The 16,917-nt window shown below is 36.1% G+C and overlaps 2 protein-coding genes across 5 annotated transcripts in view; both read left to right on the forward strand.

Annotated features, from left to right (window-relative positions):
- LOC143224818 (uronyl 2-sulfotransferase homolog pip-like) overlaps positions 1–16,917 on the forward strand; it is a 22,101-nt gene continuing 5,184 nt past the window's right edge. For 3 of the 4 annotated variants that reach the window (XM_076453154.1, XM_076453157.1, XM_076453155.1), the window contains exons 1-5: positions 1–344; positions 7,222–7,382; positions 10,984–11,063; positions 13,832–13,991; positions 15,881–15,987. In XM_076453154.1, the coding sequence (XP_076309269.1) occupies positions 107–344; positions 7,222–7,382; positions 10,984–11,063; positions 13,832–13,991; positions 15,881–15,987 (746 nt within the window). In that variant the 5' untranslated portion in view covers positions 1–106. The remainder of the gene's footprint in view (positions 345–7,221; positions 7,383–10,983; positions 11,064–13,831; positions 13,992–15,880; positions 15,988–16,917) is intronic. The other variant, XM_076453156.1, reaches the window with a different exon arrangement.
- Positions 4,642–5,862, forward strand: LOC143224821 (uncharacterized). Its single transcript, XM_076453164.1, has 2 exons — positions 4,642–5,138; positions 5,348–5,862. Exons 1-2 carry the CDS (start codon positions 4,931–4,933, stop codon positions 5,596–5,598), a joined length of 459 nt encoding a protein of 152 aa, XP_076309279.1. The 5' UTR covers positions 4,642–4,930; the 3' UTR covers positions 5,599–5,862.

Raw genomic sequence — 16,917 nt, forward strand, 5'->3', positions numbered from 1 at the left:
TTATACGAAATCGGACTCGGAACACAAAGGGCGGAAGTAACGTTCACGCAGTATTCGTGCGATAATTTGAACAGTTTTATAGGAAAATAAGTGGAATCTAATTAAAATGAGGTTATTTCGTTTAATTAAAAGCGCTCTTATTTCTGGTATCATCACCTTTACCATTGTTTTAGTTTTGTACGATTTCGAGCACCGTTGTCCTAAAGACACTGATAGCAGCGTACGCGTCAACACCGATTCGAAAAGTCCTTACAATCAAACCAGGTTAGAAAATCAAGATGAAAAAACGAACCACCTGCGAGAGATGAAACTAAAACGACACAGTGCGAAACACGTTAGTCCAGGTAACGCTTTGACTTTTAAGATATATCGATCAAAATAACGGTAATTTTAAAGGTGATTTTTTTTACTGCTTCGGTTTTATTTTATATTTTGGGCTCGAAATGTAAAAAAAAATATATATCTATATCTCATTTTTAATTTATATAGACTCGTACGGCCCGGCATGGCCAGGTGGTTCAGGCACTCAACTCGTAATCCGAGGGTTGCGTGTTCGAATCCCCGTCACACCAAACATGCTCGCCCTCCCAGCCGTGGGGGCGTTATAACGTGACAGTCAATCCCACTATTCGTTGGTAAAAGAGTAGCCCAAGAGTTGGCGGTGGGTGGTGATGACTAGCTGCCTTCCCTCTAGTCTTACACTGCTAAATTAGGGACGGCTAGCACAGATAGCCCTCGAGTAGCTTTGTGGAAATTCCAAAAAACAAACAAACAAACTATAAGTTTCCAGTATAAAACAAATACTCCCTGACACCTAACTATAAGTTTCCGGTATAAAACAAATACCGCCTAACACCTAACTATAAGTTTCCGGTATAAAAGAAATACTGCCTGACACCTAACTATAAGTTTCCAGTATAAAAGAAATACCGCCTGACACCTAACTATAAGTTTCCATAATAAAAGAAGGACCATATCATAAAATTGGCTGACACCTAATTATGAGTTTCCATTATTTTTAGAAATGTCTTCTTGAATGCATATAATTGATATAGTTTTCTTAAACCTAGTCACGTGTTCTACTGCTCTAACCGATATTTTTCCTGTTAGATTTCCGAAGTTATCTGTACAATGCATCACTGACTAACTACATCAAGTTGTGATTGACAGACATGTCAACATTCTGCTGACATCTTCAACTTTAACACTTTGTTGTTGTTTTTAATGCTTTTCAGAAATAAATAACCTTATCGCATTTTTGTGCGAGAAAGGAGTAAATTTTGTTCGAATCTTTAAAATTGGGTCTTGGCGAAATAGACCTCAGGAACAAACGCAGACGGAAGACTTCCTGTATACAGTAAGTAACCCTGAACTATATCCAGTGAGGTTTGCTTTCGTTTTAAAAAAAAACCAATCTCTTCTGCGCAGAAGTAGCATTTCATTTTTAAAATCGTTTAAGAAAGAATCGTTAGGAAACTTAAACTTACGTATTTCTTCTTAAGTCGAGTTTTTCTTGTGGTTTCCATGCTCAGACTGTGAAGACAAGGGTTTCCGGTCCGCTACCGAGAACCCTAACAGTATGGTTATGGATTCACTATAAGGACGGCCTAATCCCACTATTTGATCGAAAATGTTTTCTAGGCCACACGCGCACCAAAAAATAATAAAAAAATGATAAACGGGATTTGACCTTCACTTGATTTTACAACAAAGTGTTTCAGTAACATTTTATCTCCAAGTTTCCTGTATAACCACTCCGTTGTTAACATGTACTATCCGGTAATATGTTTCATATAGTGTTGGCTTTTTATCAATCCAGATTTTGTGCTTTTACGAGAGAATAAGTTATTTATCACGAAACGCATTTAGAAACCATATGATCATTAAGATATTGCGTAACTACATTTAGAAACCACATAATCGTTAAGATATTGCGTAACTACATTTAGAAACCATATAATCATTAAAATATTGCGTAACTACATTCAGAAACCATATAATCATTAAAATATTGCGTAACTACTTTTAGAAACCACATAATCGTTAAGATATTGCGTAACTACATTTAGAAACCATATAATCATTAAAATATTGCGTAACTACATTCAGAAACCATATAATCATTAAAATATTGCGTAACTACTTTAGAAACCACATAATCGTTAAGATATTGCGTAACTACATTTAGAAACCATATAATCATTAAAATATTGCGTAACTACATTCAGAAACCATATAATCATTAAAATATTGCGTAACTACTTTTAGAAACCACATAATCGTTAAGATATTGCGTAACTACATTTAGAAACCATATAATCATTAAAATATTGCGTAACCACTTTTAGAAACCATATAATCATTAAAATATTGCGTAACTACATTTAGAAACCATATAATCATTAAAATATTGCGTAACTACTTTTAGAAACAATATAATCATTAAAATATTGCGTAACTACATTCAGAAACCATATAATCATTAAAATATTGCGTAACTACTTTTAGAAACCACATAATCGTTAAGATATTGCGTAACTACATTTAGAAACCATATAATCATTAAAATATTGCTTAACTACATTTAGAAACCATATAATCATTAAAATATTGCGTAACTACTTTTAGAAACCACATAATCGTTAAGATATTGCGTAACTACATTTAGAAACCATATAATCATTAAAATATTGCGTAACTACATTTAGAACCATATAATCATTAAAATATTGCGTAACTACATTTAGAAACCATATAATCATTAAAATATTGTGTAACTACTTTTAGAAACCACATAATCGTTAAGATATTGCGTAACTACATTTAGAAACCATATAATCATTAAAATATTGCGTAACCACTTTTAGAAACCATATAATCATTAAAATATTGCGTAACTACATTTAGAAACCATATAATCATTAAAATATTGCGTAACTACTTTTATAAACCACATAATCGTTAAGATATTGCGTAACTACATTTAGAAACCATATAATCATTAAAATATTGCGTAACTACATTTAGAAACAATATAATCATTAAAATATTGTGCAACTACATTTAGAAACCATATAATCATTAAAATATTGCGTAACTACTTTTAGAAACCACATAATCGTTAAGATATTGCGTAACTACATTTAGAAACCATATAATCATTAAAATATTGCGTAACTACATTTAGGAACCATATAATCATTAAAATATTGCGTAACTACATTTAGAAACCATATAATCATTAAAATATTGTGTAACTACTTTTAGAAACCACATAATCGTTAAGATATTGCGTAACTACATTTAGAAACCATATAATCATTAAAATATTGCGTAACCACTTTTAGAAACCATATAATCATTAAAATATTGCGTAACTACATTTAGAAACCATATAATCATTAAAATATTGCGTAACTACTTTTATAAACCACATAATCGTTAAGATATTGCGTAACTACATTTAGAAACCAAATAATCATTAAAATATTGCGTAACTACATTTAGAAACAATATAATCATTAAAATATTGTGCAACTACATTTAAAAACCATATAATCATTAAAATATTGCGTAACTACATTTAGAAACAATATAATTATTAAAATATTGTGCAACTACTTTTATAAACCACATAATCATTAAAATATTGCGTAACTCTTAAGTAACCATTTCTCCCTTTTTCCCTTCCATATATATTTTGTCACGTAATTTCTATAGAAGGTTTGGTTTTCGTTTTCATTTTAATTACGCGCAAAGCTACACAAGAGCTATCTGTATTAGCTGTTCCTAATTTAGTAGTATAAGACTAGAGGGAAGGCAGCTAGCTATTCATCATCACCCACCGCTAACTTCTGGGCTACTCTTTCACCAACGAAAAGTTGGATTGACTCTCACATTGCAATGCCCCACGGCTGAAAGGGCGAGTATGTTTGGTGTGACGGGGATTTAAGTCATTACATCTGTCAAAACAACTTAACACAACAAATATTTAATTCATTATGTCTATTAAAACAACTTTAACCCAATAAATATTTAAGTCATACATCTGTCAAAACAACACCATAAATATTTAATTAATTACATCTGTCAAAACAACTTAACAGAATAAATATTTAAGTCATTACATCTCTCAAAACAACTTTAACACAATAAATGCTTAAGTCATTACATCTGTCGAAACACATTTAACACACTGTTTAACAGATGCACCGTATTCATGGTCTATTTATTAAGTTTTCTCAGAACCTTACTATATTCTTATTGTTGTTTTATCAGTATAATTAGAAACATAAATTTTTAGCAATTTGTTATAAGTGTATATTAGAAGTTTCACCATGCATTAAGACAAGGCTTCCTAAACTTTCTCAACACAAGGTCCCTCAATTTATTCTAATTGAGGCATTTCCATCAAATACATTTTTAAGATACTGAGTATCTTAACAATTTTCTGAGCCCCATGGGTCCAAAACCACCAATATGGGAGCTCCAGCAAAAAGAAAATGGTTAACCGATATAAATCGAGACCCGAAAAACGATATATCTTCTTTAATAACATTATGCAACACAATTTTTACTTTTTCTTGTTCCTGGACAGAAAGTGTTATTTCCAAATTGCTTATGCCTAAGATAATTGGAAAAGACCTAATTTTCTCTTCAAACTTTGCTTTTGTGACCTGGGTAATGAAATTTTCAAATTTACCCATTTTCCAGAACATTCCAGGTAGATTCAGTGCTGAGTAGCTGATAGAGAATTCTCTCGAACTTACAAGAATTTTCAACTACTTTCTAGAATGTTGTAGAACTTATGAGAATTTTCAAGAACCTTTCAGAATTTTCTAGAACTTTCCATAGCAATATATATATACAGGGGCTCACCACTCACCATTGCAATTTATTGAACACATAGACCGATCTGATTTTATCACAGATGGCATCAAGAAGTTGCAAGCATTCTCCAGACAAATTCTGCTGTATATGTGGCCAATTTATCAAGACAACAGTGAAAAAGTACTCTGTGACAGCGTCTGCTAAAATATGTGAAGCCTACAAGGCATATTTCAGCATGCCTATCGGTGACCAAGACAAACCCTGGGCACCTCATTTTACCTGCGAGCACTGCAAAAAAACTCCAGAAGGTAAGACGGACAATTTTTGCTTGCTTGAATAGTAAGATCTTATATTATATAAATTTTATACCTTTTAAAATTTAAATATCTTTTTTTAAATTTCCAATAGTATAGAAAAGTATCATATATAAAATATTTTGCATGAAACTCTTACACATTAGTTGTGGATGAAAGAAATTTATTCTTCATAATAACAATTTTATTTTGTTCTTTTACAGGATGGTACAGAGGGGAAAAGAGAGCTATAAAGTTATCTATTCCAAGAATTTGGCATGAACCCACTGACCACTCAAACAATTGCTACTTTTGCATGGTGGACACTTCCAAATGTCGGGCTGGCAAGAATACATCTGTTATCATGTATCTGGATCTTCCATCATCCATTGCCCCACCTCCAAACTGCCCTGAGCTCCATGTACCCATTCTGCCAGAGAGAAAGCAGCAACTCAGAAGAGGAGGTAGACATTGAAGATCCAGATTACAATTTCAGAGGTGCAGCTGGTGAGAGAAACCCATACTACCCCAACCAAAGAGACCTCAATGACTTGATCAGAGATCTTGGTCTAACAAAGTGGAATACAAAGACTATAGTTAGGGGCTGAAACGTGAAAGTGATTTACATTACAGTTAGAAATCTCGAAAAACTACTCCCTTCTAAACATTTCTGTATAACTTTAGTATAAATACATGCACATCTTGATTCATATGTTGTTTTATTCAGACCTTATGTGAATGAAAATGTGCAAATTTGCCTGTTTTACATAGAAAATAGGTTAGTTTTAAATTTCATTATCCAGGTCACAAACGCAAAGTTTGAAGGGAATAATGGCCATTTTCTGTACTTTTACAACATAAGTAATTAAGAAATTACATAGTGTTATTTGTATTACATAGTGTTATTTGTATTACATAGTGTTATTTGTGTTACATGGTGTTATTATTAAATCTTATGAATTGGATATTTTAAGAGACCGTTGATAGTTGTACAATGGGCTATCTATTTTCCGCCCACCACGGGTATCGAAACCTCGTTTCTAGGGCTGTCAATCCACAGACATATATCTGTGCCACTGGGGAGGGGAGGTACACTCTGTGAGAAGAATTACAAATATATTTTATTTCTGTAACGTAGGAAAGCCTATCATGAAATCAACAGTTTCTAAGTCTCCATTTGATGTCAAGAGGAGCATCGAAAGTGATCGTCCCTTAATTAATAATACTAGAACGTATGGCCCGGCATGGCCAAGCGTGTTAAAACGTTCGACTCGTAATCCGAGGGTCGCGGGTTCGAATCCCGGTCGCACCAAACATGCTCGCCCTCCTAGCCGTGGGGGCGTTATTATGTTACGGTTAATCCCACTATTCGTTGGTAAAAGAGTAGCCCAAGAGTTGGCGGTGGGTGATGATGACTAGCTGCCTTCCCTCTGGTCTTAAACTGCTAAATCAGGGACGACTAGCGCAGATAGCCCTCGAGTAGCTTTGCGCGAAATTCCAAACAAACAAACAAATACTAAAACGTTTCTCGACAGTTTTAATCATATCATTGTCAGAACCGAAACCAATACCTAAAGATCATTCATAATCTTCTTAACCCTAACGACATGAACAGTTTCTGTGATGTAAGAACTGCTAAGACTACTCAATCAGTTTTCAGCATTGGTAAGAACGTAATTTAATAAGGCTGTTGGAGGACATTGTCTATTGTAATAAGATTTTAGCTATTTATTTATTTTATAATATATACCGTACAAAATTCAAGAATAGCATATATACCATAATGAACCAAACAAACGAAATTCTTCACGCTTATTCTCTCTTATATGCTTACATCATTATGTCTAACCAACTTCCACTAAGTGTTTGTTTAAAAGCGTTGTCCGCTTCTAACTAAATGTTACAGTTTTATAAACAGTTTCTCTGTTCATAACAAGTTCATCACATGCATTTAATAAACATCGCTTGTCTCCCTGGTGTTTAAACATGTTTAACAATCATAAAAATGGGTGGTGTGAGAGAGCGAGTGGTTGAACTTGAGTGTGGACATGTTGCCTCTTTGTCTTTGGAGCAGCTTCCCTTTTTTCTGTTCATATAGGGATCAAGGAGACAGATCGCCGCATCCTGATGTATAATCGCGTCCCCAAGTCTGGCAGTGAGGCTATGACTGTGTTTATTTCTAAGTTGTCTCACCTCAACCACTTTGACCACCACAGATCTTCAGTTTTCAACAAGCGACAGCTCACTAAAGACGAACAGGTAACGAACAAAGAATTTTATTTTCTCTACGCTGTTGCAGCTCGTGTTTATATGGACTTTGTACACTTCTGCTTACGAAATACATGTAATTATATTTTATGTTCAAATTTTTGTTTCTTTTCAACTTTGCGCAAAGCTGAACATGAGCTATCTGCGCTAGCCGTACCTACTTTAGCAGTGTAAAACTAGAGGGAAGGCAACTGATCATCACCACCCACCGCCAACTTTTGAGCTACTATTCTACCAACGAATAGAGGTGTTGACAATAATGTTATAACGACCCTACGGCTGAAAGGACGAACAGGTTTTGTGTGATGGGGATTCGAAGCCGCAACCCTGAGATTGCGAGTCAAGCCCCCTAACCACCTGACCATGCCAGGCCAGTTTCCGAACGTTCAAATCCTGAAACAAAATGTTACAATAAATTTTATTTAAAATCTTAGAAATTAGATTTGCTCAGAAAATGTTAAACACCTAAGTAATTTCAAACACACATTTTTTTCAAACCATTTCAAATACTGTGGTCATAGACTTATTGCCTTTTACGAAAGATAGAGGTAGGAACTGTTACACGTGCTTAACTGATTGCCAAACCACGTGTCGTTTTGTTTTGTAGGAGTAAATTACGATGTGTTAATACCAGAAGGCAACGTGTAAGACAACCAATTCGTTTTAGTTTCAATTCGTACAAAATGCCTATTACACATTACATGAGTAGGTTCATCTTGGAGCGTGAAGTTAAAAATGAATTACAGATAGGTGCAAATGTTGTAGCAACTTTACAATAGGAAAATACGAGGTCTGTTCAAAAAATACGCGGACTGTTTGAATTGCGCGGCTCCAGTTGGTTCCAGGGGCATCCGCTTGGTGTCGCTAGGTTTGCACAGATCAGCTGATTACGACGCCATTTCCCGATTGCAGATATCTTCATTTGTCTATTAGCCACGCGGTTTTAAGTGAAGTGCGATTTTTTCGTTTGGCGGATTTCAGAATGAATGACCTGAAGGAGCAACGACTTGCTGTGAAATTTTGTGTTAAACTTGGAAAATCTGCGACTGAAACTTTTGCTATGCTTAACACGGCTTACGGTGATGTTGCTATGAATCGTACGGCATGTTTCAAGTGGCATGAACGTTTTAAGGATGGTCGACAGTCCATTGAAGATGATGAGCGTCCTGGACGTCCTTCCACGTCAACTGACGACCCACACGTCGACAAAATCAACACCCTGGTGCGGGCAAATCGACGTCTGACTGTCAGGGAGCTTGCTGAAGAGTGTGGGATATCAGTTGTATCTCGTTACGAGATTTTGACGAAAAATTGAAGATGCACCGCGTTGCTGCGAAATTTGTGCCTCAGAACACGTGAGTTTTTGGCCAAACACTCGATCACTGTTCTTCTCCACCCCCCTACTCACCTGAACTTGCTCCTTGCGATGTTTTCTTGTTCCCCAAACTAAAAAGACCCTTGAAAGGAAGAATATTTGAGACGATTCCCGAGATTAAGGCAAATGCGAGAGGACATTACAAAAGAAGCGTACCAGAACTGTTTCAACAAGTGGAACCACCGTTGGGATAAGTGTGTGCGTTGGGGAGGAGAGTACTTTGAAGGGGTCCCAGACCTGTAACTTCTAAATAAAGTACATTTTGTTTTATGACGTCAGTCCGCGTATTTTTTGAACAGCCCTCGTAATTACCTAATTTACTTCGCAGGTTCGAATCCCCGTCACACCAAACATGCTCGCCTTTTCAGCCGTGGGGGCGTTATAAGGTTACAGTCAATCCCACTATTCGTTGACATGTAAAGAGTGCGTATGTCACCACCCGGAACGTCTTAATTCGTAGTTCAATTTAACATTTTTTCAAATTCAGTTATTATTAAAATAGCTCATTTGTTACTTCGTTGTAGACCTACAATTTCCAACCTGGATTTCATTTTAGCGAAAATCTGGGTCCTGTATCAGAAGAACTTGTATTTAGTACTCCAAAGCGCTACAGAAGTATCTACGTATTTTTAACTTATAACAGTATTTAAAACAATCTAATCTTTAAAGAAAAACTCAGTAATTACTGAAACTTTTAAACAAGCAAACTTTCTCAGAACATACAATAATAAAACTATAACTACATAACTATCGCTTTGCTCCAAACTTATGAAATACAGTTTGATAAATTCCCTGCTAACTGCATACTATAGCCTAACTCCAAATCTATAAATATGCTTGCTTGATTTAGCAAAACCACATTGCTCTATTTGCTGTGTTCAGCGCAAGGGATCAAACCCCAAATTTTAGCGTTGTAAGTTCATAAACTTACTGGTGGCCCGGCATGGCCAAGCGTGTTAAGGCATGCGAGTCGTAATCTGAGGGTCGCGGGTTCGCATCTCCGTCGCGCCAAACATGATCGCCCTTTCAGCCGTGGGGGCGTTATAATGTGACGGTCAATCCCACTTTTCGTTGGTAAAAGCGTAGCCCAAGAGTTGGCGGTGGGTGATGATGACTAGCTGCCTTCCCTCTAGTCTTACACTGCTAAATTAGGGACGGCTAGCGCAGATAGCCCTCGAGTAGCTTTGCGCGAAATTCAAAAACAAACAAACAAGCTTTTCAGCAATTAATATAAAAAGTAAAAAACACACAGTGTATGTGACCTACATATAGTTTGTGAATTTTAACAACTTCTGTGCATATATATGTTTGACGTTGTACTAAATTCTAACAGACACCTTGACATACGTATCTCTCCACTGCGCATGACTACACAACTGGGGACAGTCATAATAAGAAATAAGGAAACGACGCTTGTGTATTAATCCTAACAACAAAGGACTTGCTTATCGAACGTTCTATTTTAGTGTACTTAAGACAGTTAGAAAGTTGCGCGTTATAGTTTGGAAACTAATTTACTCAAGATAACAGATATTCTCCAAATTGTTGCTAACGGCTTCAAACTGTAAGTGTTTTTTGTTTGTTTGTTAATGTTGTTTATTATAGAGCAATGCCACAATGGGCTTTCTGCTGTGACAACAGTAGAAAATCGAATCTCATATTTTAGAGTTGTAAATCTGTAGGCTTACGCTGTTCCACTGAGAGGCAAATCTGCACAGAACTTTTAATATTATTTGGATGGTAAAATATCATATATTATTGGTGTTACGTCACTGCCTATTCTGGACTTTAAAAACACGATAGAAACTTTTGTATAAGTATAGGGTTTCTCTACAAACGATTCAAAGTTATGTAAAACATCTAATATTAACACTTTCTTATATTTGCGTCTGCGCTTTACTTGATAAGACCACGATGTTATATCACGTTATCTTTAACTTTTTTACTTCACGTTAATCATTTCAAATCAAAGGTTGTTTCAGTCCTAAGTTTTAAATTTCGTGAATTTACACAAAAATGAAATAGTAACACATATTAACACCCAAGTGCCTTGGAGTAACAGGAAATGTATTATTTGTGTCGTAGTTTTCAAGTTGAAGTTGATAACACTTTACATGTACGTTGTGGTCAGACTATTTTAGCTGTTGCTATAATAAAGTTTATTTCATTAATATGCCGACCATTCATCGACCATTGTTTTCAATATTTTATTTACAGAGGGCCTTCGTCCTTGATGTGATGAGAAATAAGCCTCCTTTCGCTTACGACAGACACGTTTACTTCACGAATTTCTTCCAGCAAGTTTAGGACCATTGTTTCTATAACCATGGGCTAATTTTACTAGATAAATAACACAATCATTGTTGAATATAAAACGATCAAAATATTCTCCAAATAGTTGTTGATATTAATGTCATGTTAAATTAAACCAGATCAACATTTAAATTTTTATGTTTGTTTTGGAATTGTTTTTGAATTTCGCGCAAGGCTACACGAGGGCTATCTGCGCTAGCCGTCCCTAATATAGCAGTGTAAGACTAGAGGGAAGGCATCACCACCCACTGCCAACACTTTTACCAACGAATAATGAGATTGAATGTAACATTATAACGCCCCCACGGCTGAAAGGTCGAGCATATTTGGTGTAACGGGGATTCGAACTCGGGACCCTCGGATTACGAATCGAGTGCCTAATCCACCTGGCCATGCTGGGCCATAATTTTTATGAATTAGCAATATGCGATGGTATTTCTCAAACAGCTGTTATTGTTTGATATATCTTTGTTTATCAAACATTCACACTTTAGTTCCTTTTTGGAAAGTCATTTTCCTTACAGTTTTATTTGAAAGAGTACTTTATGTTTTATCATGTCTTGATTATATTGTAGCAAGAAAAAGTTCCCGTTTCCAGTGACGGGTGTGTTTCGTGTTTTACTTATAGCAAAGCCACAAAGGGCTATCTGCTCAGCCAATCAAGGGGAATCGAACCCTGATTTTAGCGTTGTAAATCCGGAGACATACCGCTGTACTAGGGGGGGCCCAGTGACGGGAAAAGTTAATTTATCAATTTAAACTATTACATGGACTTTAAAAAGATTAATTGTGTTACAGTCCTGATCATTGACGAATTTCGATAAGGGCTAGAGGGATCTCAGTCCCAGGGCACATGGTCTTAATGGAGGCCCATTGATAATTGCATTTAACGTAAAATTACATGGGATGTAGTGTCCACAAACGTTATTAGCCTCTGGGCTCACAAAACCTTAAATCTATCACTGCTCCTGAGTCAAGTCACAACCATAACCCTGAGTTACTTACATCACTCACTGTGAAAAGTAATTGTTGAACATTTAAGCCATGCTAGGAACGGCTCCACAATAACATACGGGAACTCTATATTTTTATTGTTTAAGTTACGTCACACTTTGAAGTGTGAATAATAGTGCAATTAATTCACAACAATTTAGACCCATTATGGTCACCCACACAACATCCGTTTCCCACGTTTTAACAGTGATTAGGACTTAAACATTACAAAAAAGCCAGATCATTAATTATACTGATAAAAATAGAATATGCATTGAAAAAAACTGAAATGTGAAGGGTGAAACTGAAAAATATGCAAATATATGTGTGGAAAAATGTCAACCCATGGGTTTGGTTTGAATTTCGCGCAAAGCTACTCGAGGGCTATCTGTGCTAGCCGTTCCTAATTTAACAGGGTAAGACTAGAGGGAAGGCACCATCCACCGCCAACTCTTGGACTACTTTTTTACTAAAGAATAGTAGGATTGACCGTCACATTATAACGCCCCCACGGCTGAAAGGGCAAGCATGTTTGGTATGATGGGGATTCGAACTCGCAACCCTCGGATTACGAGTCGGGCGCCTTAACCACCTGGTCATGCCGGGCCCAGCCAATAGCGAAGCAGTAATAAGATGTTGATACATACATTTATAATGTGAACGTATTCACTTATGATGTGAACGTATACACTTATGATGTGAACGTTTATCTTTACACACTGCAAATACATTATCAATAAAACAACCTAACTTTTCTGAACTTTATTCTTTAACATGGCTTATTATACATTTAAACCACAAATTCGAATTTATGAGGATCAGTTCCTGACAAATATCTGTTTTAGTATTTTGCCGTAGTTTTAATACACTAGCACAAAGTATGCACAAATTACATAACATTCAAATTAGACTGGTTACAATTACATAACATTTAGGTCAGACTGGTTAAAATTACATAACATTCAGGTTAAACTGGTTACAATTACATAACATTTAATTTAGACTGGTTACAATTACATGACATTTAGGTTAGACTGGTTACAATTACATAACATTTAGGTTAAAGTGGTTACAATTACATAACATTTAGGTTAGACTGGTTCCAATTACATAACATTTAGGTTAAAGTGGTGACAATTACATAACATTTAGGTTAGATTGCTTACATGTCATATGTGTTACTACAGACTCAAGACATAGCAAGTACACAGTAAAATAACCATATATTAGTTTCAAAACCAAAATTTTGTGCAGAAGTTTCACATTACTGTATTTAAAAAAAATACATTATTCTCAAAAAGAAAATAATAATTCCCTTTGCAAAGCGTACAAGGCGTATTTTCCATTCCAAAACCTTTTATTAACTAAACACTGGTATGTTCCTATAAAAAATATTTAACGTAATTACTGTCACTGAAAATGTCTTTTAAATATGTTTTAGACGATCGCTTTATTCTATTTACTATTATTTCAGGCCCCGGCATGGCCAGATGGGTTAAGGCTAATCTGAGGATCGCGGGTTCGAATCTCCATTGCACCAAACATGCCAGCCATTTCAGCCGTGGGGGCATTATAATGTAATGGTCAATCCCACTATTCGTTGGTAAAAGAGTAGCCCAAGAGTTGGCGGTGGGTGATGATGACTAGCTGCCTTCCCTCTTGTCTTACACTACTAAGTTAGGCACGGCAAGCACAAGTAGCTTTCGTGTAGCTTTACGCGAAATTCAAAAACAAACACAAAATGCATTTATCCCCTCAGATTTAACCACCCTAACCCGATTTACATAAACACTATGCGGGACCCTGTGGAGAAGGTTATTTCCCGATTCTTCTTCTGGAGAGTTCCCGGTATTCCAGTTTTCGAAGAGCTAAAAGCGGCTGGAAAAGTAAACATTTCTAAAACACAATGGCTTAAAAAGGTGAGATAACCGAGTTTTATTTCTTCTAGTATGACCTCGTGATGAATTTCTTTAATAATTTTGTTAACTTTGCACGTGTTTATTCATTCAACAGAATCTGCTCTGACCCATCGTTCAAGAATGGATACGAACACAAATATTATCAATTATATTAGGGAAAACAATTACATTAAAGTCGATATGTGGGACAACAACGAGAGTCTGACATTTCCAGGTCAACTCCTTCCTTATTAAGCCTTTTTGTTTTTTTCGTTTTGGAACGAACTCAAAACACAGTTTTTATTTCACTTTTTGATAGCCTATCGTTATACATGATAACATGAAAAATTCGAGCAAACAATTAGAACCATGACGAGAAATTATCTGCCCAAATTAACTCGGGTACGTTTTTTTTTAATCACAGTTTTATCTCGGGCAAATCACAGAAGAGGATATTCTGGGTGTCCACTTTATTTTCAGTCCCTTTCTATTTTTTGTTGTGATAATAGCCTGTTTGATTGCAGTTCATTTGTTGAGAAAAATGGTTTATAATTGGATCCCCTGATAAAGGCACAGGCTTACACCAGTGAAGAACTGAATGTTTCGACATTCACGGACCCGGCATCACCAGCTGGTTAAAGCACTGGACTCGTAATCCGAGGGCCATGGGTTCGAATCCCCGCCACACCAAACTTGCTCACTCTTTCAGCCGTGAGGGCATTATAATGTTACGGTCAATCCCATTATTCGTTGGTACAAAAATTGTTGCCTTTAAGTATAGTCGTTCCGAACCGTATATATATATATATATACGTTCAACATAGAAACATGCCGCCGATATTTCAGTATTGTTTAAGATGTTGATCGTTTAAGCAAGAAAGAGATTGTTGATGATTCTACAGTAAATCACGACACCAATGAAATCTACTTACCTCTTTATATATACAATGAAATCTACTTAGCTCTTTAGATATATAATGAAACCTACTTAGCTCTTTAGATATATAAACTCATTTAAGGCTTATCTGCTCAACACGAACGTATTGCTATCTAATATCGCTCCACCCCCCAGTGGCATAGCGCTATGTCTGCAGACTAACAACACGAGGAACTGGGTTTTGATCCCTTTGATAAGCAGATCGTGTAGCTTTGTGTTTAATTACAAACAAAAATCTAGCCTCGAGTGCCAAATGTAAAGTATGTTGGATTATGTTTGTTTGTTTGTTTTTGAATTTCGCACAAAGCTACTCGATGGCTATCTGTGCTAGCCGTCCCTAATTTAGCAGTGTAAGACTAGAGGGAAGGCAGCTAGTCATCACCACCCACCGCCAACTCTTGGGCTACTATTTTACCAACGAATAGTGGGATTGACCGTCACATTATAACGCCCCCACGGCTGAAAGGGCGAGCATGTTTGGCGCGACGGGGATGCGAACCCGCGACCCTCAGATTACGAGTCGATTATTTTTGGATCGGTATGAAAACTGCACATTAGTTCGGTTATTATTAAGAAGAAAACTACGCAATGAGTTTTCTGCTATAACCACCAGGGGTATCGAATCTTGGTTGTTAGCATTATACGCGTTCAAACTCACCACAAAAGCATTTGGGGATCTTCTACATTAGAACCAAGAAGTTTCTAAAGTTAATTATTTTTAACCATTTTAACCATTAGCTATGATGATAATATAATCATAAGTAATAGAGTTAATATTGTCAAAATGTTGTTGTAATAGAATGGGGTTAATATTTTCTAAATAGTGCCGTAATAGAAACAGGTTTGTTTCATTTTGTTTTCTGATGACCGATATAAAACAATTGAAATTTCATCTTTAAGTAAACACAGAATCTCATTTTTAATATAACGCTAAAACAAAACCATCGTTTACTATGTGTTTGTTTGTTTTTAGGATTTTGAGGAATGTGTCCGTTCGGCTGATCCCGAATGCTCATTTATAACTGGGAAGCCTTACGACCTAGCTATTCCTTACTTCTGTGGCCACGAGGAGGAATGCACGTGAGTTACGTAACTAGTAAAGTATTGCTGATTCATTTCCAAGAATCTTCAAGAGACTATATATTTCAACCAAATTAGAACCTGTATTAAGAGTAAAACGCAACGTTTTGGGTACAATGCAAGATACTCGGCATGGCCAGATGGTTAAGACCCTCGACTCATAATCTTAGGGTTGCTGATTCAAATCTCCATCATACCAAACATGCTCGCCCTTTCAGCCGTGGGAACGTTATAATATAACGATCAATTCCACTATTCATCGATAAAAGAGTAGCTCAAGAGTTGGCGGTGGGTGGTGATGACTAGCTGCCTTCTCTCTAGTCTTACACTGGTAAATTAGGGACGGCTAGCGCAGATAGCCCTCGAGTAGCTTTGTGCGAAATTCAAAAGAAACAAACAAATCAGTTCCTTGTACTAAATAAAGAAACAGTGAATGTCCTCGACTCGCAATCCGAGGGTCGCGGATTCGAATCCTCGTCACACCAAACATGCTCGTCCTTTCAGTCGTGAGGACGTTATAATATGACGGTCAATCCCACTATTCGTTGGTAAAAGAGTAGCTCAAGAGTTGGCGGTGGGTGATGATGACTAGCCTTCCCTCCAGTCTTACACTGCAAAATTAGGGACGGCTAGCGCAAATAGCTCTCGTGTAGCTATGCACAAAATTTAAACAAACCAAGCAATGCAAAATAAACTCTTTATTATTTGTTTCACTCGATTAGTTTCCATAACATAGTTACCATCACCAGGGTTTTTTAATACAGTGCTATTTTAGCCATATCACCATTTTATTTAGAAGCTCCAAAATTATTCAGTTGATAAAAAATTTACCTTTCATTGTAGCTTAAAATGTAACTTGCGTTTTTTTTTACTCTTAGCACGCAATAGTGCAATTTTTCTGAAAAAAATAGATTAATACCAATTAAATGA

This window comes from Tachypleus tridentatus, chromosome 9, assembly GCF_004210375.1.
Source record: "Tachypleus tridentatus isolate NWPU-2018 chromosome 9, ASM421037v1, whole genome shotgun sequence".
Lineage (NCBI taxonomy): Eukaryota > Metazoa > Arthropoda > Merostomata > Xiphosura > Limulidae > Tachypleus > Tachypleus tridentatus.

Bases quoted from the DNA above. Each gene is read 5' to 3' on its own strand.
- LOC143224821 (XM_076453164.1), top strand. From the start codon at position 4,931: ATGGCATCAAGAAGTTGCAAGCATTCTCCAGACAAATTCTGCTGTATA. The intron at 5,139-5,347 runs GTAAGACGGACA...GTTCTTTTACAG, and splicing joins CTGCAAAAAAACTCCAGAAG to GATGGTACAGAGGGGAAAAG.